Source organism: Strix aluco, chromosome 2 (genome assembly GCF_031877795.1).
Source record: "Strix aluco isolate bStrAlu1 chromosome 2, bStrAlu1.hap1, whole genome shotgun sequence".
NCBI lineage: Eukaryota > Metazoa > Chordata > Aves > Strigiformes > Strigidae > Strix > Strix aluco.
In genome coordinates, this window is record NC_133932.1 from 104,890,865 (window position 1) to 104,916,231 (window position 25,367).

The window sequence follows — 25,367 nt, forward strand, 5'->3', positions numbered from 1 at the left end:
TCCCTGTTTACATGTGACTTACTGAGCAAAGTCTGGGTTCTGTTTCTACCTGCCAAATTCTAGACTAAAGCATTGTAGCTGTTTCCCCAGTCATATGGAAGAAACTTTGAGTCACATCAAGCTGTGTGGTGCAGTTGACACGCTGGAGAGAAGGGATGTGCCATCCAGAAGGACCTTGACAGGCTTGAGAGGTAGGCCCCTGCAAACTTCATGAAATTCAACAAGGCCAAGTGCGAGGTTCTGCATATGGGTTGATGCAATCCCAAGCACAAATACAGGCTGGGTGATGAATGGATTGAGAGCAGCCCTGAGGAGAAGGACTTGGGGGCATTGGTGGATGGAAAACTGCAATGTGTGCTCACAGCCCAGAAAGTCAACCCTATCCTGGGCTGCATCAAGAGAAGTGTGGCCAGCAGGTTGAGGGAGGTGGTTCTGCCCCTCTACTCTGCTCTCGTGAGATCCCACCTGGAGTGCTGTGTCCAACTCTGGGGCCCCAACATAAGAAGGACGTGGGCCTGTGGGAGTGAGTCTAGAGGAGGGCCATGAAGATGATCAGGGGGCTGGAGCACCTCTCCTGTGAAGACAGGCTGAGAGAGTTGGGGTTGTTCAGCCTGGAGAAGAGAAGACCTTATGGCAGCCATCCAGTACCTAGAGGAGGCCTACAGGAAAGATGGAAAGAGACTCTTTATCAGGGAGTGTAGTGATAGGATGAGGGGTAATGGTTTTAAACTGAAAGAGAGTGGATTTAGATTAGATGTAAGGGAGAAAATCTTTGCTATGGTGGTGGTGAGGCACCGGAACAGGTTGCCCAGAGAGGTTGTGGATGCCTCCTCCCTGGAAGTGTTCAAGGCCAGGTTGGACGGGGCTTTGAGCAACCTGGTCTAGTGGAAGGTGTCCCTGCCCATGGCAGGGGGGTTGGAACAAGATCTTTAAGGTACCTTCTAACCCAAACCATTCTATGATTCTATGATTATATAAATATTTATGGGTACTTAGTTGAAATTTCTCATTCCTTACTTCTTTGTAAATTGGACAGGTTGCCATTTACATGTAGATTTATCCTGTGTATGAGATTGTCACTCTATGTATTGTATTATGTGGCTTCATAGATATTTTCCCTTTACAATTCCCCTCTACCCATATGATTTCCAGTAAAATAAACAGAAATTATATAATGAACAAATTAAAAGATGAGGAGATAAAAAGCTATAATTCACTTGAATGGTCTTGAGACCTCACAAAGACACATACAATCTGTAGACAAGATGAGAGGGAATAAAGAAGACCTGAAGAGGGGATTAAGAAGACCTGAAGAGAGGCCTCCTTAGAATCCCAGGAATAATGTCCTACTCATCCATCTGCTATACTTCAAGACCTGGATTTCTTGAGTTTCCTTATGTTATGCAGAATGCAAGACTTTGAATTCAGAGGACCATAGTTATCAATCATGACTACATGAATGTATGCCGCAAAGGCATCTGAGGACTATCTGAAAAACCAGCAGTGTCCTTACAAGTGCTGAGCAGTGATGTGTGTACCTACAGCTGCAGCTAGGGGACCAGTTTGGCAGGTATCCTTGGAGCATACTGGATGGATAAAACCTTGCACAAAGGGATTGAAAATGGGGCAGTGTGACATCTTGCTTATCCAACACTACAGCAGATAAAGGGCTCACCTGGACAAGGAAGAATTAGGCTCTGCTCTCTGGACTATAGCATGAATTGGAGGCGAGTGCCTCCAGTCACAGGATATTCTGTGAAGTTACTCGAGTGGCTAAAATCTCTCACATCTTTAGCTCTATGTCCACATTCCAGTGAAAATCCTGTACTGATGGCTTTTAAAAGTAAATTCTTGGTAGGAAATATGGCCTGTCTAGCTGAGGTTTGGAGTGTTGCTGAGTAGCTTTAATATTGGTTTTGGTCACAGATTCCCTTGCTCATGTGTTTGTTTGGTGACAGCTCTCAGACACTCAGTAGTTCAGAAAGCAAAGGGGCTGTGGCTTAGCCCATGTCTGTGTACTGTCATGTAATACATCTGTGATTAACAAGAACTTTTTAGTAGTGACTTATACTTCTATGACATGGCACAAAGTGGTAATTTCCAAACATCTCTGCTGGGAGAAGAGCCTTGGTACTCATGTATAGCTTTAAACTTGTCCATCTCCTGCTTAACTGCAAAACACACACTTTGTGTATCAAGACTTATTTTCTTTGTTACTCAGCTCTTGATGTGTGCTGCTTAGCTGAGCTCTTGTGGGATTTTGTGTTGCTTTTTTTGCCAGCCTAAACATTCTCATTCAGTTTGTTTCACAATGCATCAAATAAAGAGAGTTAATGAAAACCTTACTTTAGATTAGTTACACAGAAGAACAGTAGCATTGATCTTGGGATTGCCCACAAGGGACCTTTTTGTAACCTTCCCAAAGCTTTGTATTACTCACATGACTTAAACTCTGGAGCAGTGTTTGCTTTCTTCTGAATGTTGTTGCATGCCTAGATTCGGGAACTTGGGACGGGTATGAGCAAAATGGGCCTGGGAGCCAAAATTTTATTCTGGTTATGACTGGAAACCTTTTTGCTGCTCCATCGCCTTTGGAAACTGGCAAATAAAGTAATTTCAAGGCTTTTAGCAAATTAGGAAGAAGGTGTCTTGCTGCAGATAATTCATAGTTTTCTGTTGACAATACAGCTTGTTAACTCCCTGAAACAAGGCTTGAACTACTTCAAAATAAACTTTTCAGAAGAAGAAACCACATAGAAAGAAGAAGTCCAGAAGAAGACAGCATAGATGGTACCATATCACTTAACCTGGGAGCAGTAAATAGAGTGTATTTGGCTGGACAGAGGCTTTACAAACAGCTGTGATGTCTTCTGTGGCCAAACTAGACTATTCATTGCCAACATGGATATCTGCACAATACTGTGTGACAGTCACATCACTAGTTAGCCTTTGATTAGGGCTCTTTGACCGGATCCATCCAGTTTAACCCCATTGCCTTTCTCAAGGCTGTGTATGACAGAAATCTCATCATTCTTGAAAGACAAACAGAAATTTAAAGTCTGAATCCTGAACATGTACAGATTTCTTGCTGGTTGCATGACCAATATACATCATTGTACTTCTGACCATCTGCCCGTGTTTTATTGCTGTGAATAAAAAGCTCTGCACTGGAGACAAGCAACAGTTCTGTATCGCATAAACGACCTCCCAGTTCCATTTTACACGGGCACGCACCTCTGTGTTTTTCTTCAGAATTTTGAACTGCATGGACCACAAAAATCAAAGAAAGGCTGTAAATCCTATGTTATTCCTGCTCTTGACTGTAAACCTTTGAAACAATAGGGATTTCAGACTCCACATTGAAATCTCTTCAAAGAGGAAGAGCAGTGAAGTGCTCATAAAAGATAATACTTTTTTTTTTTTCCATTGCTGCTCCATTTCCCAGTACTAACCTTTGTTTTAAGAGCATCTCATGGCTATAAACTACAGAGGGTTTTCTTTAGACTTAAAAATTATCTCAAAACATTCTGTGTGAACATAGCATGAGCTCTTTTTCTGTCTTTGTAAGAGGATGAACCTTTTTGCCAGCTACATACTTCCAAATCTTCTTACTCATTGTGAAGGTTGAGGGGGAAGAATGGGGTCACCAGGGCATGCTTCTTCATTTGTACTTCAAGAAAGGCTGTCTTCCCCTTCTCAGTCATTGGATAACTTCCTACTAGGATGGTAGGACATCCATTTATCCATTTTATAGATCAGAGATTCAAATCCAGCCCTCAAACTAAACTTCAGACTAGCAGAAGTTCTGTGGCCTCAAATCAGGGTCAGATGTGTATTCTGCAGATGCCTCCTTCCTTTGCAGTTTGCACAGATGAAGCAAAGACTTCACAGAGATGGAAATGAAATGGCAGGTGTACACCTCTGCTGGGACAATATTAGATGCTTTCCTTGTCCTGCCCTGTGAACAAATAAAATACCTGTTTCCAGACCTGTCAATCAAGAACCTCTCAGGGCAGGAAATGTGTTTTAGAAAACTTCTGCTGTTGAGCCACTATCTGGCTTCCTTCTCTGACAATATGTTTTATTGTGCAAAATGGCCTTCTAGTATCATCCTGCAAAGCAGTTTCTGCTTTGCAATTCTTTATTAGACAAATCAGCCTTGGATTGGTGGCATGATGTTTATCTATGGCTGTTCACCTTCTGAAGACAAAACTGTAGGTTCTGCCCCGATGAGACTTTAGCTTTTTTTGTCTCCATCTAACCAAGTGACAAGTTCTACCAAGATGACAGCCAGTCAGAGTGGAGGGGTAGCAATGACATCCTGAAATGAGTTCTGACTGCCCCAATGCTTTCCATGAGTAATATATGTCCTCACTAGCCTTCAAGGACATGAAGTATTTTTCTGCTAACATCACCTTTATCAACCAGTGAACTGTAGAGCTAGAGATGCAGATTTTTCTTGCAGGGGGGGCTTGTCTGCCACTGGAAGTTAGTATGATTTGAGTAGCTTATTTCTGGGATAGAGCCAACTGCAAAGTGATTCTGAAAGGTTCCGCTTTAGAGAGTCTCAGACACAACACCCACCTGAGCTGACTCCATTGGCAGAACCAGCTAAGGAAACTCGCATCTCTCATGTGTTCAATACCACTGTACTCACTGTACTTTACAATGATTTTTACTATGAAATCTTCTCTCTTTTTCTCTCCTGTTCCCCCTCTTAGTTTATAACAGGCTTCTGGGACATCCTGGGATTTGTGTGTTTTTTTGACAGAACACCAGGTTCTAAGAAAATCCCTCCAGTCTCTATTTTTAATCCTATTTTATGGTCTTCTGTTGCTCCACTCCCATTCCTCTCACAAGCGTACCATGTCTGCCCCCTGTGAAATGCAAGTCAGCTTTTAACGTCAGCAACCAGATCTGCAGAGCGTACAGTTTTCCAACCTCCTCCCCAGACATGAACAGGCTAATCAGCTGTATTCAGTAAGGAGCAGTGATGAAAACAGAAATGCACCAGAGGGTTAATTTTAAAATATAACACCTCTTATACGGAAACTGTTTTTTGGGGAAGGTTAAAAAAAAAAAAGAGAAAACTTACCTAGTTACGTGTATAATACTATTATACAGAGCTATTTCAGAGCAACTACTTGAGAATGAATCTCTTTCTGTCTTAGAGTCCTGGAGTAGCCCTTTAAATTCATCTTCTTCCAAATTAACTGGTCTTTGCAGACAAGCCCTTGGCTAACTTATTCCAAAACTCTAAAACAGACAAACCAGTGTCAACGCCTATGCCCAAGGGCCTAACTCAGCCAGCTTTTCACATTAAAGGCATTATGCTTTGTCTGCATCAGACTTTTAAAATGTATCAGCTAATATGTGCTAATGACATGCATTTAAACTCTAGTCTAGACAAAGCCTGTGCGATTGCCCTCTGAATGCTTGATGCGATCAGCTAACATCCTGACAGCAGATCTGATTACCCCATTTTAATCACGCAAGGCTATAAACATCATAGAATTATCCAGACTTTCCCTGTAGCAAAGAACAAACCCTGAAGGCCGTGCAGGGTCTAAGCCCCAGAATACCCTCATGGGGTGAGACCTTTGCCCTTACACAAACAAGCCTATCAGTGGGGATGGAAAAGCCAGGCTTTAGCATACAGAAACACATCTACACAGAGGAATCTATTACACCAGAAGGATGAAGAAAATGACTTAACAGCGATTTACTTGGACTAATGCTTTGACATTTGTGATTAACTAATAATCTGATAGGAATAAAAGACAAAGAGCTGAATCAGAGCAGAGATGTGACTTCATGTCTGTATACAGCGTTGATCAGACTAATTGACGTAACAGCTTTTCTCCACACATCTTAAAACAGGTGTTGAAAAATTGGAAAGGATATTAAAAAAAGGATACAATGATTTGAGGAAGAGAAGAGAAATGCTTTATAGCAAAGCACTTAAAAGCTCAATCTGTTTAGTTTATGAGAAAGAATACTGAGAAGTAAATAGACTACAATATATAAATATCTTCATGGGGAGAAAATATGCAGTACTAAAGGATTATTTAATCTTGCAGAAAAAAGCAAAACAGGCTAGAAGAAGCCACAAAAAATCAAGTTAAAAAGTAAGGACACAATTTTGACAATGCTAATCTCTTCTAACAAACTATCGAGCAAAAAAATATCTTTTCCATCACTTGATAACTTTGATTACGGCTGGATGCTTTTATGGGAGATGTATTTTAATCCACCATATGCTATTGGGATCACTACAGAATTAACTGTGATATGGCTAAGATACGAGCAGTCCAAGTGGATGATTTTTTTTAGGCTTCCAGTCCAAGTGAATGATTTTTTTTAGGCTTCAATGTTATGTATATAAAAGTACATAAATTGGCAAGAAGTACTTGCCAGCCAGGAGTCTGAGCAAATGGTTATAACATGTCAGTGGTAGGACTGCAGGAGTGCTCTCTGCTAGGTTTAAAGTAATACTTTTTTTTTTTTTTTTCTCTTGATGCCCCCCAAATATACCTGTTGAGAGGGAGTATGACATTGGAGTCAGCCCATTAAGTCTGAACAGGCACAATGTTTATTACTCGGTTTGAGGCAAAACACTTAATCAAAGGTCCTCCTGAGCATATCCATTTGATTCTGTTTACAAATTAGGATTTCTATGTATTCAGTGTAATGGATTTATGTAGTCAAAGGACCTGCACCTTGTAAGTGTTATTTCCTGATTTGGCTGATCTTTCAGTTGACTTACTTGTTTTTGAAACATTCAGTTTTAACTCAGTAAGTAAATAGTCACCCTTTGCAGTCCAAGCAGTCACACTGACTGTACTCTGGGAGAGTCTGGAAGAAGGAATGGCTTCCTCCAGATCATGTCCTGGTTTATAGGCATTTAATGCCAATAAATGTCAGAAGATTTCTTTTTTCCTGAGCATCTCAGCAGAGGAGACTGACTACAGAACAGAACCAGAAGGAATTTGCTGTTCATTACTTTCTTTTTGAAGGAAAAGTTAGGGTAAAATCTTATCAGGGTAACCTGAGTGACAAGTCAAGGGACAACTTGTACCTTTCACAGGAAAAAGATTATAAAAGCCTCACACTTCAAATGCTGAACTCTGAGATGCATTTGTTAAGTGCACAAAGTGGACATCAATACTGTATCAGACCTGGCTACTGCTAGTACTGGAGGCACAAAAAGAATATATCTTCCAAATCAACCAATTCCTTTCCCTCCTCCTCTCCCCAAACCTCATTCCCCAAATCAACTCACATCAGCACAGAACATTTCTGTCATACCAACACTGACTGTCAAAGCCATTCTGATTTTAAATAAAACAATGCTTGCAAGATCAGAATTTTGACTTAAACAAACCACCCAGAATGGTCTTATGACAATTTTTCTAGCTTTAGATTCCACAGCATTTACTGTACATGGTGTGTAGCTAAATGTAGCATAGCCTGATAAAGGATTTTCTCTAAATCTCAGTATAGTGGTTTCTTAAGTGAATGTATTGCTCTGGCAGTGTGAACATGCAAGTTTCACCCAAAACACGTGCACTTCAATAAACAATTAGTTTCCACTATGTGCAATAACATGGGGAGATATTAGAAATTTCCTTTCTAGTAATGGGGATAATGCAGCTTCATCAAACACTGCTCTCTCTCGTGGGCATAAAATGCAGTTTAACAGAGAGGTTTCACTCATCTCCCTTGAATGTGCAAGGTGAAATGCACATTTGTCCAAGAGGTTTTGCACAGTGTATCTCTTAAGCCTTCAAGTGGGAATCAAATACAGTGCAGTAAGAGGCTGGCCCTCTAAACTGATGAAAGTCAACCCTTCCACCACTCCAAGACAGTTCAAAGCTGAGGATGAGCTAAAAAGCTCTCCTGGGAGAACAGGAGCTCAAGCCAACTGAGCTTACAACTCCCTGTAAAATATCCTCAGCACGTTTGGGCAGTTAGAAACCAGATCTTTTTCTGCTCCACTAGTCCCTGTTTGAGAAGAGGGGACACCGCTATAACTTTCTGCCATAACTTGCAGTTGCATGCCAGGCTATTGCACAGTCTCACCTCATGAGCTCATGGTTAGCTTGATGATGTTATGTCTCTTTGGCCTTTCTTTCCCTTGTTTTCTTTCCCACTACAGTTGTGAGGTTCCTGCTAACTGTAAATGGCTTTGAGTCTTTGCCAAATGTTCAACCTGACTCACCTGGAGAAACTTGCTTTAGGTCTTGCACTGCCTCATTTCACTAAGTACCTCTTGGCCACCTCAGCATCTTACTTTTTCTGGGGGAGAGCATGCTGACTTCTGCTGCAGATGACCAAGCCTCTGTTCCAGTCATCAGGATAAAGTGACACAGAGAAAGGATAGTATTCTTTCCTACCATACTGACTTCTTCTTTTATTAAGTGCCATCACCTCATGCCATTTTCACAAGTTGCTCTGCTGCAATGCCCAACTGTGCTAAGAGCACAGTCACCCGCAGCCGTGGCTCCAGGTGTTTACAGCCATCCTCCAGTGATATACTTCATATGAAGTACCTCTTTCTGGGCTATGATGGCATCAGATTGACTGACAGACAAGCTGGCTAAAGGGTGCTTTGCCAGAATTTAACACTGGCTTGCAGAACATCAGTATTCTCCATATATCAGTAGCATATCTGCAGGAGATAGACTATAGATTATAGACTATTTCAGTTGGAAGAGACCTACAGTGATCACCTAGTCCAACTGCCTGAGCAATTCAGGGCTGACCAGAAGTTAAAGCACATTATTAAGAGCATTGTCCAAATGCCTCTTAAACACTGACAGACTTGTGGCATTGATCATCTCTCTAGAAAGCCTGTTCCAGTCTTTGATCACCCTCTCGGTAAATAAATGTTTCCTAATGTCCAGTCTAAATGTCTTTCAAAGGTGGTTTTCTTGATATTCACCCCACTGTATCACCTCAGGACCCCCAGCTGGATCCCCCAAGGGTCATCATAAGGACATTTCAGCAGCTAAGTGGTGGAGCTGAGCATTTCAATCCCGTTTTCCCCAAAGGCACTGAGCACACAATGTTAAAGCCAGTTCTGGGGCCCAACCTGATTCTCATGAGAACCCCCCCCTGAATTTCAAGGTCTCAGATGATATGTTACAATATTGCAGGATGCCTACATGGTATTTATACTTAAAGTTTAGATCTTCTATGGTGGTATCTAAGAGCCAGTGAACGCGGTTCCCCTTTAGCTGGTACTATACAAGGGCAAAAAATTCACTCTCCTAAAGCACTTATGGCCTAGACAGACATGAAAAACCCAGGAAGGGAAAAGGAAGAGAAAACACATGCAGAGCAAATACAGTGATTAGGTTACCAAGTCTTGTCAGTTTTAAGAAGTTCTGTGGCTACCTGGGATTGGAGTTTTGCGGGAGAGGAGATGAACTAAAGGGAAAGGGAGAACAGAATATAATGAATAAGTATGGCATGAAGAAAGCTGAGGTGAAAGTTTTCTCACATCTCTTTTCCCCAGCCTAAGTGCCATCCATACACATTTATGTTAGAGTACTTAAATAAGAGCTGTCAGACCTAACACATTTTTGCATGAATTATTCATAAATCTGTATGATCACAAGAGAAGAAAGAGTTGTTATTTCGATTAAACAAGTTAATTTTCATTAACATAACTGGAATATAATTACTAGTTTCACCCAAGTAACTTAGCTTAACACAGGTTCTGTAGCAACCGTAATAGAGATGTATGTTTTTTTAAAAAAAATTTCTGTGTACTCGCTGAAAGCATAATTTTCTCCTGTAATAGATCTGCTAAGCCTCTTTCTTTTTCCCTTCTGTACACAATTAACATTTCATTTAATATTTCTATATTCCAGGTAGATGCCAGAAGAGAAATAGGTCCTAAAGCAGTAATCACTAACAGCCATGTAGTAGAGTTCCTTCATGACTAATTGCATTTGACACTAATTGCTGTTTATTGAAGAACCTGAGTGAAACATCACTCTGACATGTATCTGGATACTCCCTGCATCTGTTGCAATTTGCTGTATTTCCTGCTGTTGGTGCCCCACTTTATAGGGCCAGCTCTCTTGTGGCTGGCTCCTCTGCCTACATAGAGGTGTGACTTGGAGGAGGCTGCTGCTTCTTATCCAGCACCATGCTAAATGCTGTACTGATGCAGTCCTTTAAAGCAGGGCTCTGGGATGATCGATTCCTTCCATACTCTCCTGGCGTAGTTGATACATTTCTTCAGTTTTTGCTGGCTTTTACTGTGCTGGAGTACTGTGTTTTTAATAGCAAATCTTAAATGATAATTTACATCGATGTCCCTACTTAAGGGACACCACCAAAAGTGAGTTATTCCTTTCCTTGACTAGCTAAAGGCCAGAAGCATTAGCTGGGAGTTAGAAGGAGTAACTAATTGGATGCATCGCGACTACCCAACACTGAAAATGAGAAATTTTAAGGTGTTCATTTTTAACCTCGCTGCTTGTCTGAAAAAACAAATGAAATCTGTTCAGCTAAACAAAGGTCCATGCTGGTATTTTCTCTACTGATATTTTTAATTATTTTAATCTTAGCTAATATTGCAAGCTCTTTTTTGATACCTAATTAATTTAACCGTTATCTGCAATTAATAGTTTAGGTAGAAGAAAGATAAGTGCCAGGAGACTCTTGCTGGATTGATAAAAATTCAAAAACATCAGAAGAAAAACTTGTACACACAATATGGTAGAAGCCATATTTATTGATAAAAATTAATATATCTGCTATAAAATTTGTAACAGTAATGCAACTGAATATTTATTTTGATGCATAAACCTGAATGTTACATACCAAATACAATACAGTAACACTGTTTTCCTCCTTATTTACATGTTTATGAAAATTGATATGCAATCCATGTTAAAAGAACTTGTAATGGAGAATAGTTACATTAGAAAAATAATATTCTTGATAAAGCATTCTTGAGGACTCCAATCACATTTTCAGGCCTCTTTCAATAAGGCAAAAATCCCTGGTACAGCATATAACTTAATTTACAAAATACAATAACTTCAGACACATCTTCAAGTTTTCTTTTGGTATGCTCTTCCTCACTGTAAAATTACTCAATTTTCTTACTAAACAGAAAGAACTTTCAATAACGAAACTTAATGAGTTCCACTACATATTACATATACATCGCTGCAACTTAGCGACCATAACCGGGCAATCTTTCTCCTTAACTATTTGCTCAATGAGCTTTTCTTAGATGTAGGACATGTAGTATTTTGAAATCATTATGACTGTGGTATCTTTCTTCAGTTTTCATAGGAAACAGATCCATCACATTTTGAAACTTTTTTTAAAAATTTTATTTTATTTTAGGAACTGGTGCACAACTACATTTCCACTCACAAGAGAACGTCACAAATGTAACTAAAATTAGGCTTGGATAACTTTGAAAACATACTACTATGTGCCCAAACCCAAATTTCTTACTTTTAATACTTCATAACCCTGCCATGCTCTAGGAATTCTTCTGCATAGCTTCGTTACTAGTCACAGTCAGATAGTTTTAATTCCTTCAAAGGCACAAAACTTCCACCTCTTTTCCAGTGTTGCTCCTACACCAGTGAATTCTTGTTTAAACATGCGTGGCAGCCTCATCAAAAGCATTTCTATCTCATTTGCAGAGATCTGAGAAAGAAATAAAGGTAAAATTAAAGTGAGAAAGCTGCCCTGTAGATTGGAAAGAGGAAATATGGAGAACAAAAATAAGGCCAGGGAGGGGTGGGTGGGGGTGGGGGTTGGAGGAAATCCAGGCCAGATAGAAACAACAACCTGTTATTATTTGTTTTTTACCCTTAGCCTGACATGAATTTCCAGACTCCAAAGCACATGCAGATTCCTTGCAGGAATGATTCTGCTTTTGTAAGTGTCATCCCACTGTAAAAGAATGACAACTGCTATGTTGGGCCTGCTGACACACAGTGTGGTATGAAGTCTATCTAAGAACTACAGTTGTGGGTATAGTTGTGAGGAAGAGGAAGCAAATGGGACCTTATTCTTCCTTCTCATACCATGAACTCTTGAATTCTCCTCCCAGCTCCATCAGTTTTTCTCTTGCAAAAAACCAACACAGGGACTTAATCAGCTCACTTCTGTTACTTAGGGCTATGAAGCTATGGCTACTGAGCCAGTTTGGCCCAGTTCAGCAGCCCCAGTTAACTAAGCAGTAAAGTTCCTGACTCAGCATTGCTCAGGATGTTTTTATGGTTTTGAAACCTTAATGACTGGTCACCTTCCTAATGGGAAAGATGCCCTCATTGCAGAAAACACTTTCACAAAGGCAACCTTTGTGGTATAATCAGTAGGGAAGTCAAGAAATGAAACAGTCATGGAAAAGGAACCATTTTATCCTACTGCTACTTCTTCTAAAGTGGTGGTCATGAAAGGAACAGTAAAGGAATCTACGGGTGCTGCCTGTTATCCACAGGTATCTCCATGGTTTGATAGGCTTCTCTGGCCATGATTATATTTCTGCTTATTCATATTAGTAGGAAACTTCCATGGTGAAAAATTTTCTTTTTAAAACAGTATATAAACATAAAATATGCTAATTATACCTCATGCCACCCAAGAGAGATGAGAAAATATCTATCACCTTTTATTTTCCTGAAGACGTTAGTGCAGCAAGAAGATTAAATGATTTGGTAAAGATGGTGCCAAAAATCAGTGTTGGAGGCAGTCTCATGTCCCAGAGTAATCAGGTCCATCTTTTATGTACTCTCATGGCAGTAACAGATACCTGGTTACCTTTGGGTAATGTATCTGAGCTCTATACTGAGCCCTCAGCCCACATGGGTATGCTGACCTTATCATTCCTGTTCAGGTGAGGAATGACAGGCTAACCATGGAAAGTAATTGAAATTCATCTCTGAGATTGCATCTCTGTATTGCACTATTAAAAAGTAATTTGTTGCTACAAGCAGTTACTTCCAAAATAAACCAGCGAGGTCAAATTTTGTGGCTCGTGTTTATTATGCAGCAGATAGGTCCAGTGGTAGCTGCACGGGCTGGTACATTGACACCCTGGAGAGATGGAGACAATGTTCCTTCCATGAAAGCTGTGTTTGCAAGTTAAGGGTTTGATCCTGGCAGCCTCACAGAAGCCAACACTTTACTCATGTGAGTAGAAATTCAAGGATAAAGCCTACAAACATGAATAAGAAGGGACTGCAGCAGTGAAAGGGGAGAAAGTTGAAGAGCTCAGTGGGCAGAAGCTATGAGCAGCAGGGCTGGAGCACAAGGAGCCAGTATTTTAAACGGTTGCTATTGTCACTCAAGAGATACAGAGCTGGAGGGATCAGCCAGGGGAAAAAGCAGTTGAGACTTAGCCAAATGTTATGTGTTAAGGAAGGTCTTGAAAGATGACTGACGAGATTGGGCAGACTGGGTGCTGCAGGAACTGGGGACAAGATGAAGGAAGGTGTGTATGTGGCAGAGGTAGGGAATAGAGAGGCAGAAGAGGAATGGTTGCAGGTGTGAAGCTCTGGATGCATCAGATCTTGATAAAATCAGGTATTTTTTTTTTTTTAAAAATTGAAATTCACCAGTTTCTCACCTCTTTCTACCATTCTCATGCCTTACTCCATTTTCATTGTGGGTAGCAGTGGACTGTAAAGCACTAGCAAATCTAAGTTGCCATGGCCTGAAGATAGTGCCTAAGAACTTCATCATCGTTCCTCACTCATCCATGCAACCTGTCTTATTTCCAGTGGGCTTCTAGCTCAGGATCTCCTCTTCTTTTAGCTATACACTTTTTCATAGAAACAGAGGAAGGATCCTTCAGAGGCATGAAGCAGACCATCAAAGAAGCTCACCAAGGCATCTGGAAGGTGATCTTGGCTATGGGTGGCATGGCTGGAGGGAGTTATTACCAAGATCAAAGGAGTTGTGTCTAATGATGACCACACAAGGAGTGCCACTCACATTCTGAGTCCAGGGGCACACCACAGCTACATCCTGACTCCGTGTTGCAAGAAGATCTGGGCAAGAACCATCATCATCACGTCCAGAGGAAGTATTGGCAGACATGGATCAGAGCTGTGGCTAACTACAGGGTGACCCCTGCATCTGACAAGTATCTCATGCAACCTAGCATCCTGCAGAGCCATTGCTTAGCACTTAGAGTAGCATTCGCCTGATCAAAGGTGGTTATTTCACAGCTGAGCTTCTCACCCTTAACTTGCTTAATATTCAGTGGAGGGGAATAGGCCCTTTTGGGGCTTGATTTCATCTCATCTTACAGTAGATATTTAAAAATAAGTCAAAAAATCTTACCCTACAGGTATGTATTGACTATGGACTGTATGGCCTGATTCATTAAAAAACATTTTGCACACTATAGTGCATTGGCCTCACTTTTGTGTTGGCCACACCTTCTCTGAATTTAGCAATAGGGTCAGCTAATTCTTTCATGAGGCCCTCTCCACTTCCATGTGGAGTCAAAGAGTATGCTTCATGGTCCATTCATGTGTTCATGAAAGTTCATGTTCAGTGTGATCCATGACTAATAACCTTTTGAAGAATAAGGAATCATCTCTTAAAACTGCACAGTTTGATGGCCATGGCTACACCTGCCTCTTGTTCTGCTTTCTTTCTCTTCAGCTGTATTTCAGGATTATGTATCATAAAATCAGCTGCTAGTCTTTGCCATTTAAAGCTCGCTCTTCTTTGCCACAAAGAATAGCTAAGCAGTGGGAGGCAAAGACCTCAACACAAGCACGTGCACTGTAATTTGCGAATGAATAAAGACTGCAAACCCCCAAGCCCCATATCACATTATCTTTCTAATGGAAATGCATGAAGAGTTTAACCTGCAGTAAAGAATAATACAATATTTCTATAGAGAAAACAGATTTTGATTAAATTTTTTTACCCTAGAGTCCAACTGCTGCATATAAGACCAAAGATATTCTATATTGGCTCCAAAAGGGTGGACGTGAAGAAATGTGGATATGATACCTGTATTAAAAACAAATGCACACAAAGTATTAAAATTACCTCAGACAATATATCATTAAAATGAGCAAAATAATTCTGAATAGTCTGTTCTTGCATTTTTTTCAGTATGAATTATGATTCTTATTTTTCTTACACAACCCAATAAACATAACAAAATGGCACTTTTTTAATACAGTCATAATAACATGGTAAACACAATAGCTCATCTTCAGGAATGACAGCAGTTAGCAAGTAAGTGACCAAGATAATATACTGATGAATAAAGGAATTTCTAAACAAAGACTTGCTGGAAGCATTTCAACTACCAATTTTATGCTTGATTTACCAATATAAAATTGTGGATATTGTAATGGTAAAATTATTGCTTTTTTCCCCTTCACTGGATGCTCTGTTGTGAAAACGTTTCATATAATTGTGCCAGAAACCTCACTCCCTCAAATTTTTCTAGTAATTACGTTGATGCTGGTTATGAAAAGTGTTTAATCCATATTACCCCTAACTGCTGCTGAAGAAAACAAATTCTTTATGACATATTTACTTATTTACTTTCTCTTAAAAGACAGCCAGTTCTGTCTACCTTCATTGTTATTTACAGGATTGTTATAAAAGGTATGGGAATAAAAGTGGCTTTGGAGGAGTCAGGATCTAAGTCTAGAGATTTTTACTGCAGTGAAAATCAAGTGACAGCATAATAATGATGACCAGAGAAAACAAGATTTGGGGCATCAGAATTGCTATTAAAAGCACTATCCAATTTCTCCTCTTCTAAACAAACAGTGAAAATACAAAATGGCATGTGTGTTACTTACTGTTTGGGGAGAGTTGAACTGTAAGAATCAGAGCAAATATTTTCAACTCTGTTTGGAAGGGTTTCTTAGCTGAACCACCTTAGGGGAAGTTCCTTATGTTTAAAGCATAAACACCAGGATTAAAAATGCTTACAAATGACAAAAATGGGTCACTATATCTTGTGTACTGCAGGCCATACTGCTTTCTTGATGCTGAATGAATTAGGATAATCTTGGATTTCATTTTTTCCCAAATACTGGCCATGGTTGACAATGATAAGTAAAATTTAACTCATTTTATACTGGCTTTGAGAAGAACACCTTTTTTCCTCTCTCATTTTCCCAATACCATTTACAAACTTCTGATCCTGCAAAGGCAGGGACGTATATTTAATTTTATACTATGGCGAGTCCTAGCAGCAGTTGGCTGCTTTGTGCTGTGCATGACCACAAGCACACACGCAAAAGCTCTTGAAGCAAAAGCCGGTACCATCACACTTGGATGGGTTGACTGGAAATCCAATTTGTATTCAAATCACATTTTACCGGTGGCATTGTGTTTGTTATGTGTGTTCCCAAGGCTTTTCAATTCAGGATGTTCAAAGCTAGCTCTTTCATATAATATAAATAAAAACTAATTTGAAAATATTCTGTAGTGATTGACTGGAGTTCCATGATAAGTTTTTAGGTTTGTTTGCTTTTTTTCTTTTATGCTGTTTTCTTCTAAGACAATATTGAATTTTGTAAAATATAGACCAAACTACTGAACAGATGGAGGCAAGGCCTGTTTTTCCCTTGCCACACCTGAACATGCCTCAAAGGAAGAGTTAACATGAAATCCTTCTTGAGCAACCTTTTGCCTTTGAACTGTAACAATGAGACAGTTGTGGCGGTATTGGTATGACCAGTAATATCTGGACTGAGATTACACTGTTTATCTGAGTGTGCCACTGGACAGCTGGTGGATGGGACCCACTCTGAGACACTGCCACCACTTGTTACAGTCAAATAATGAGTGACCTAGGAAAAAAAGTTCGTTATTCTGTTCTTAAAATCCCATCCTTGCTACCCTTCTCACAGAAATTATCTTTGAACAGATCAAATACTGTCCATTGCAATTAAAAGTTCCAAATTTTATTTTAAAAAGTAAAATTTAATCAATTCATACATTTGTGTACATCCCACTGTTCCACATTGCACCAGTCACAGGAAGTTTGTGTACTAAGCCCTTTAAATATTTAAATACATTCTTCACTTTTAAATGACCTTTTTGGTCTGAACTGTCTGAATCCGTGCCCCAGCAATAAACCAGCAACTTTCCTGGTGCTTAGCAGATGCAAATGAGTTGCATTTAAACAAATTAAGGTAGTTTTGGAACTATTACCTACTAGGATACCACTGACTTTGTGAAAGGACCAAACCAAAGAAATGAAACCAGGTCTTTCAGGTCATCATAGTATATAGGGACCACTTCGGACTGTGGGCCTTTAGGCTCCAAGAAAGCCTGCCCCACTGAAACCAAATGCAAAACATGCATGGATATAAATGGGGCATGTTCCCCCTGAGGGTAGCATGGGTACAACCATGATTCCTGTGTGGCCAAATGCTAGGTATCAGTTAGCTGGCCCTATAAGCTTTAGCTTTTAGGCACTCTTTAAGACTTTATTTTAAAGATTTTTTTCTAGGTAAAGGATATCACAGTCCTTGTGGTATTCTTTATAAATATTCATATTGCTAATTCCCTCACCTAATGTCAAAAGCATAAATCTGACTTGCTTAATACATTCAGTATACATAATTTTTTTCTTGGTAGTTTGCTAACATTATTTCCATCCCCTTCTCCTTCACCATTTTGTCTAATAATCAGATAACAAGTTATACAATTCTAGCCTGCTAAATCTTGATGTAAATAAAGTCCTCATTTATTCATGCTTCAAGTCTAAATGCAGATCCTGGAATTTTCTTCATACCTGAAATCCTTTCATTAAACTCTGAAGAATTTTTCAGAAAGGAGAAGTTCACTTGTATTTTAGGATTTTTCTTGGTAAAATCCATTATGAATACAGATGAAAAATAAACCTTTTTTTTTTTAACTTTTATTAGCACAAAGGTGCATGTAAACACATATGCAGAACAAAAACTTGTTAAAATGCATTTTGTTCTCAAAATTCTTCTTTGGAGTTCTCTTACCTATTAATAGTGCCTCCTTCTCTGATTTTAGACCTGGGCTTCGTTTCTCTGAATTTTTTTCTCTGTCTTGGTTGACCAATGCTACCGTCAATACATTGATTTCCTACAAAGTTTAAAAAAAAATACATGGTTATGCAGATTTCATTTACTTCAATTAAACCTGTCAGCTTCTTTTCAACTCTATAAAAAAGATCGTTACATTAATTCACATCTAAAGACAAGACAATTATAAATAATTGATTTGTTTGCAGAATATTAAGGCACTTTTTGAAGTACCTTTATAGCAAGAGCTGCCAAGAAGACAAATTTTGTTTGTGGAGTAATAACTTTGTTGCTAGTGCTTCTTCATTGTAACAGCTTGAAAGATGTGCCCCAAAGTGTGGGGATGGTCAGAAAACTCACATTTTCTAGCTATTAAAGCTCTAAACAAAGACCGCCTCTAGGGAACGTGAATGGAAACATTCAGCTACAGCTGTAAGAGTAAATTCAACAGTTACTAGCAATGTTTCTAGTTATCAGAGCACAATCATCTACCCTGTTATATTCTCCGACCAGTGCTTGGCATGGTGTTGGCTCCTGTCCCAAACAATTCCCAGGCATGTTTTGGGGGTCAGCACATTTCAGAGACCATTCCCAACAGGTGTTTGGCATAAAACTACATTGTTTGGAGGACTGAGAGCCAGCCTTAAGGGTAAACAAGTCAAGACTCCTGCTTTGAGCTCCTTTTTCTGCAACCAGGTGACCTGAACCATCCAAATCTCAGCAAAGCTATCATGCTAGATGCTCCATCAGAAGTACCCAGGCAGTTGTGTGACACAGATTGCTCTTCTCCTGGGTATATGTGAAGTAAACAAATTATCTCTATTTCAGAGGCATGTAAGTGGCCTCAAAGTGCATTGCACAATATTCAAGCATATACATGGACCGTTTCCATGGAGCAACTGATATGCGGTAACTCGTTCCTTAGTGAAGCAGTGACTCACGCTGCTGCATCTGCTCTGTGAAATGCTCAGCAGTTCCATGCAAAACCTTGGAGGCAGGCAGCCTGGGGATGAAGATACAGTGGTGTGAGGTGGGACTGTGCAGAAACACTGCTCTTGTTCTGGTTGGGGGAGTCAAGGTAAGCAGCTGGAGGTTGCATGAGAGTGGGCAGACTTAAATGCAAGCAAATTTGTATTCTTCAGCATAATGATGTGGCCCATCAAGAGCATGCACTCAGGGTGGCGCCTTGCTCCAAAATTCTTGGCAAGCATTTTGTGCAATAAAAGAGAGACACTGGGCAATAAAAGAGAGACACTGGGCTTGGGTCGCCCTAGGGCATTTCTGAAGGTGTGAATAACCCATGCTAAAAAAAGGGAAAAACTCCAATATATGTCAAATGTCCCTCTTTATAGATTACTAAAGGCTTCACAATCTGTGAGACTGGTATAAAGAGTCAGGCACTTCCCCATTCTCAATTTTTAAAAAACAAAACAAAACACCACCACCTTCTCCCCTTCCCCTTCCCCTTCCGCCCCCCCCCCCCCCCCCCCCCCCCCCAGTGATGTACTCTGTGCTCTTTATAGGCTGGCTCCAATGAGCAGCAGCCTACTACGCAGTGCCTGATGGCTCAGATGCATCATGGGTTCAAATGTTCCCTCGAGTTGTGAAGAGGAACAAGTTGCCATGTGTCAGCTAAGAAACTGTATATGCATTTGAGTGATATACACGCATGCGTGCATCCTTTGCCTCCAGCAACGATGGGCTCTGACAGACCTTAGCCCACAGTGAAGGAGGAGTGAGATGCATTGAGTCACCTGTGGTTTGCTGCAGTTGTAGTGGCCAACTGAGGCATGTCTCCTAGCTAGAGATCTATGTGTAGTTGTGTACATGTAAGCTAGTCAGCCTTTGTTGCCTTTTTAGTCAGTAGAAATAACTTTTTAGTCATGTGTTTTAGTTACTTTAGGTTGAAATAAATTGGACCTTAGTGGTGCCTACTTTATATTCCTCACTGGCTGCAAAGGGAAACCTATACCAAAGATTTAGACACCTACAGGTAGGAGAGAGTCTGCAGTTCAAGAGCTGCAGTGATCCCCTCTTAAAATAATGGTGTGCCTGAGTGCTCTGGCAGCTACACCACCTTGACACTAACACTCCTGTAGTATTGTAATACACAGGTCACATTATAGCAGCAGGAGTATGCTCTAAGTTGTCCAGTGCTGTTGATTCACCTCCTGATAGAGCCAAAGGCTAATGCAAATACTCATGTACTGCTGGACATGGCATCCAAGAACAGTGAAAGGACACCCGGGCAAGAAACAGAAATAAGGGAAGTGTTTGCATGAATTTCTCCATAAGGACAGTAATGACAAGGGGGTTACAGATCAGAAGAACAGAGCTGGATGACAGATTTTATGATACTGTAGCAGAAGAGCAGAGAAGCATATGCCACCAGAGCTTGTATAGGTTAAGATGTAACTTTTGACTCCATCTGAGATAGAAAAGCAGTCTAAAAATAACAATTCCTGAGAGGGGAAGGAGGGAGCAGAGAGATGTGTATTTGATATACCAGGCCCCAAACACAATACACTAGCAGTTTCAGATGGGATTAGAAGTTTTGTCAAATAGTGATGCAGAGAAAGAAACTATATTCCCATTGGGAGCAACGAACAGATGGATTCTCATTTAATGCCTAGATTTGAGCCTGTGCAGAACATTTTGTATGATTTATAGGACAGTGTAAATGGATGCTAAAGGAAGTCACATCAAGTCTTCCTTAACTGTGTATTGGTACAGAGGGTAAAAGAGTAAAAATTGGTTATGGGGGAGCCTGAGAAAACTAAGAGTGACAAAGATAGCTACTCAGCAAACAACTGGCTTTAGAAGAAGGTTGCAGGTTCTTGGAGGCTTGAGAAGGAGAGGTTTCTGCCATCTAAAACTACCTGCCTCACAGAACATGATAAATTAGGCAACTCTGATGTATTCAGCTGCCAAAATTCAGCTGCTTGCACATGCCATGAGAAAATCCAGGGTGTGCATGGTCACATAAAGGATTCAGTACCAATGCTGCTAGGAATTAATAGTGATTTAAGAGAAATGGACATAATTGTGTCTAAAAAATGAGTGTGAAATTCACCCAGAAACCAGGCTAATTATAATGTAAGTGAAAACCTAAAGTATCTAACTACACACTGGAGGTGCAAATCTGGAACTTATGAAGCCTCTACAACAAATCCTCACACAGTTAATTTGCACATTTTTAGAGGCACTACTTATTCCAACCCACAGAAACAAGACTTTTAAGAGTACAAAGGTGAATGAGGCAATAACTAATTGGAAACAGTTAGGTCACCCCTCTGACAAAAAGCTACTGATCACCAGATGCCTGAGGAAAATTATTTAATGTATACTATTTGCTTTCTAGCCTGGAGACCATCCTTTATTTGGCAAATTATATTTTCTGAGGCCCTAAGCAGTCTCCTTCATCAGGTTTCATTATAAAAGGAGTATTTTGCGACCATCTGCCAGTTACTGAATTAAAGGACAAGAACACAGCTGAGCATGTGCAAACCAGTACTTACTATAACTGAAATGACCTTGCAAGAACTAAATACAGTATGTGAAAGGCTTAATCCAGGTTAAATCACACCTGGAGATCATTAGGGACCTGGCCCTATTCATTATTCACAAATTATGTCAGGTATCAGAGAACATGGATGCCCAATTTGATGACGACAGCTCCAGAGCTGCTCCACATGAATGCAACCATTCTATGTGATACTCTTGCCATTGCCAGCTTGGAGCTTTTTCCTGCAAATGACACTTCCATCCATCAGCAGATTATGAAAAGATATGAATTTCCTTCATGGGCTTGACAAACCCTATGATCCTGCAGACACCTCTTGGGACCAGCATTTTGAATTAGGGGTCCCTGCTTTTGAACCAGGGAAGGAAAGTCAGAGAGAGAGTCTTTCTGGAAAAATTTCAGGAGAACTTGCTGGATAAAAGAGGATGGCAAATAACTGTTTTCTCACACAGACTATTCATTTCCACAGGCAGACCTCTGACGCCACCACTGACATGGAGATGATGGCTGTGGGGGGTTGTACATGACAGTTTTCATACATGGATGTATAGCTTAGCCATGTCCCAGCCATAACGTGGGATATAAGTTGGATTTGTGTCATTGTCATGTACTCTGGCTTCTTTTGGAAGCAAATGCAAAGGCATGGGCAAGTGGATTGCTCCAAAAGGTGCCTGGTCTCACTGTCCACCATGGCCCACCACAGAGCAGCTGGGTCCCACACTGTAGACACAGCAGATAAGAACATGAATCCTGAGAGAGCTGCATTTGCCTGAGAAAGACACAGAAATCCTGAAGAGTAGAAGAAATGTGGTGACTTTCTACAGAGGATAGTCGCAGGTACTGTAAGAATAAAAGGCTAGCTCTGCACTCCAGGGGACTAGCAGATCAGAAAGCCCCAGATATTTAGGTTGGGTGACTTGCGTCTTTCAGTCCTTCATTGGTTTATTTTTTTCCCCTATGGGAAAGTATAATATTAAATAAAAAGTACTCAAGCCAGACATCACTAATCCTCTACAGGCTTACAGGTCTTGCACCAGTGCAAAAAAGGCAGACAGAATATAAAATGTCTACTCTTGCCTGGGGCTTCTCTCTTTAGTGAAAATGGTTCTCTTTAGCCTAAAAAGTTCTGTGGTCCTGAAAACATATGCTAGCCAGCATCCCTAAAAACTGGGGGAGTGAGGACTTGCCATTCCCCATAAATGCTGACCAAGAGGTGAGCAGGGCTTGAACAATAGCTTCCCTACCTGGAAACTAGTCCTGCCAGAGTGCAGTTCCACATCACCCGTTATTCAGGACTCTGCCTGAAAGGCAGACTATGGGATTTAATGAATATGCCATTGAAGACACCTGGCATGTGATCAGGATGCAAATGACAAATATACAAAGAGCTGAAATACTCTCTGTGCTATCTGGGTAATCCAAATATTTGATAATTACCTTTAAATCTAGGGGGAATGATGACTGCTTGCATATTGTCTTCAAAGACCTCATTCCCTTTTGTTGTAGTATAGAGGATTCTGCAGAATTGGGGGTACGGGTGGGGGGGTGGGGTGGGTAAAAGTAATAATGTGCCTTCTGAAAGACCCAGTAAAAAAACCAAAACCTACCAGACTCTGGAAGAGTTTGCAGAATATATTGGCCTTTGTACAAAGCCAATTGTCTGAGGCATTAAAACAGTAGCAGAAGAAGGAAAAACTAGATGTTGAACACAGCAGGCATATGACAGAGCAACTGCTGAATGTTGTTAGATGTAAGGGATACACCACACTTTCTCATCAGCCAGGGGACTTATGAGAGAAAATGCGTAGGAGGAGAAAAAACTATATATCTGAAACAGCAAAAATCTTGCAGATTATTAATAATAGGACAGAGACATGCTGTAAGCTTGAAAAGAAAAGATAATTTCATGATTTTGGTAGAAGAAAAAACCATATACATGTGAAACCAAGTCTGAAGTCCTTAAGCTCTTGAAATGCATATGTGTACCTGCTCTAAGTCCACAGAACTGGGCTTAGACTTCAGATATGCTTGCCCAAACTGCTTATAGACAGCCAGGCAGGTTTGACGATTCTACTGCAAACATGGGTAGAAACTGGCTTGTGACACGAAGACTGCATGTTTTTAACTTATTTTCATGTACCTGGGGATCTCTTAAAGTCTGGTATAGTTGAGTTCACTTTGCTGGTCTTTCTTTAAATGTACTTCAGACCCACATCTGAAAATTTAATCTCACTGTTTTAACCTGAATGGAGCCTAATTCAATTTCCAATCAAGTGAATGGAAATCTTGCAATAGTTTCAATGCATATCATGTCAGACGTCTTAAATTTATGGGGACATGCAAGGTTGAGGTACAGGACAACTTCTGACAGCTTAACACAGTTGTCAGTTGAGAGTGGGCTACTCTCTTTGTCTATGTTCTTATCTATGATGAATACAAAATTGTTCAATCCAAGTTGAGCTAAACTACAATGAAAGAGCTTATTTAAATTTAACTTAAATCAAATTTCCCTGCAAATGTGGCAATGTATGAGTACACTGACAGACAGTGATTGTGACTCAGATGATCACAGAATCACAGAATCATGCAGGTGACCTTGGGAGGTCTCTAGTCCAACCTCCTGCTCAAAGCAGGATCAGCTGTGGAGTCAGAGCACATGGATGTGCAACAAAAGGTAATAGTCCAATGGCTGGATAAACCTCAGCAGTTTCTCTGCAGCATCCCAGTTCTGCGTCCTCATTAAACAACGTGTGGGTTGTGCCATCAACAGATGGGTGCCTCCATCCCCTGCAGAAGGGATTTTCCAACCACCATCACTTGCTGCTTCCTCCTGATACTTGTGATTAAAGTCTTACCTCCATGAGCACAAAGGACAGAGGCACCATCACAGATGGGGAAAGCTGGATAACCTAATCAGAGAAAACAGAGTTCCCCCAATCCATCTCCTCCCAGGGCTGTCACAGGAGAGCATCAGCCCCAGGGTTCAAGTGTGACACCTATCAAAACCAGTCAATGGAAATGCTCTCTGGATCATCTTACAGACTGAGGGGGGCACTGCCTATAGGGGTACGGGGCTTGTTAAGGGATGCAGGGGAAGAGCATCTTGGGATTGTACAAGACTTAGTTGAGGGTCCTTAGCAGGGAAACAAAAGGCAGGAAAAGGGAGGTATCATGGTGGTTTGGGAAGGGGATAAAAGGGACTGGTTGCATGTAAACAGGTTGCTGGTCAGTACACTTGTCTAGCCATGCCATGCCCTGATCAGTGTATTACACTCATTAAAATCAAATTCTAACTCTTTTCCTGGGTGAGGAACTCTCTATTGGTGTGTGTGAGGGGGTCTGAGTGCAGCAGCAGGAGTGGGATCAGGGGTCAGAGGGCCATATGTCTGGGGTGCCATAGTTAGAGAGACCAGAGTGTGTTCGCATGCTGCTCTGTGATCACTGGTGAGCATCAAGCCAGACCAGCCACCAAGTATAAAAATAAGCTTGGAAGCCGTGTGTTGAAGTGGCCATAGGTCTGGGATGGATCCAGGATAGACCAGAGACATTGCATGTGATCTACTGGAGGGACCAGGGGGGTCCAAGCCAGCAACTGGGGACACCGTGGGGTCTGGGGAATGACTAAAAGACCTGTTTGTGTGTGTGTGTATGGTGAGGCAGGGGCCAGTTATGTGATAGACTGAGAGTCAAAGGCCAGTTACTGAAGGGATCCACATTGTATATACATGTAAGTCTGCATATATATTTCCCACTAATGGACCTTTATCCTGATCAGCCAGAAAGGGGAGCAAGATGAGGCCATCAGTACT

The 25,367-nt window shown here is 40.7% G+C and overlaps 1 protein-coding gene across 7 annotated transcripts in view; it reads right to left on the bottom strand.

Annotated features, from left to right (window-relative positions):
- Positions 1–10,730: 10,730 nt before the first annotated feature.
- ENOX1 (ecto-NOX disulfide-thiol exchanger 1) overlaps positions 10,731–25,367 on the bottom strand; it is a 380,823-nt gene continuing 366,186 nt past the window's right edge. For all 7 annotated transcript variants that reach the window (XM_074815634.1, XM_074815638.1, XM_074815637.1 and 4 more), the window contains 3 exons: positions 17,994–18,096; positions 14,930–15,015; positions 10,731–11,685 (listed from right to left, as the gene is read on the bottom strand). In XM_074815634.1, the coding sequence (XP_074671735.1) occupies positions 11,554–11,685; positions 14,930–15,015; positions 17,994–18,096 (321 nt within the window). In that variant the 3' untranslated portion in view covers positions 10,731–11,553. The remainder of the gene's footprint in view (positions 11,686–14,929; positions 15,016–17,993; positions 18,097–25,367) is intronic.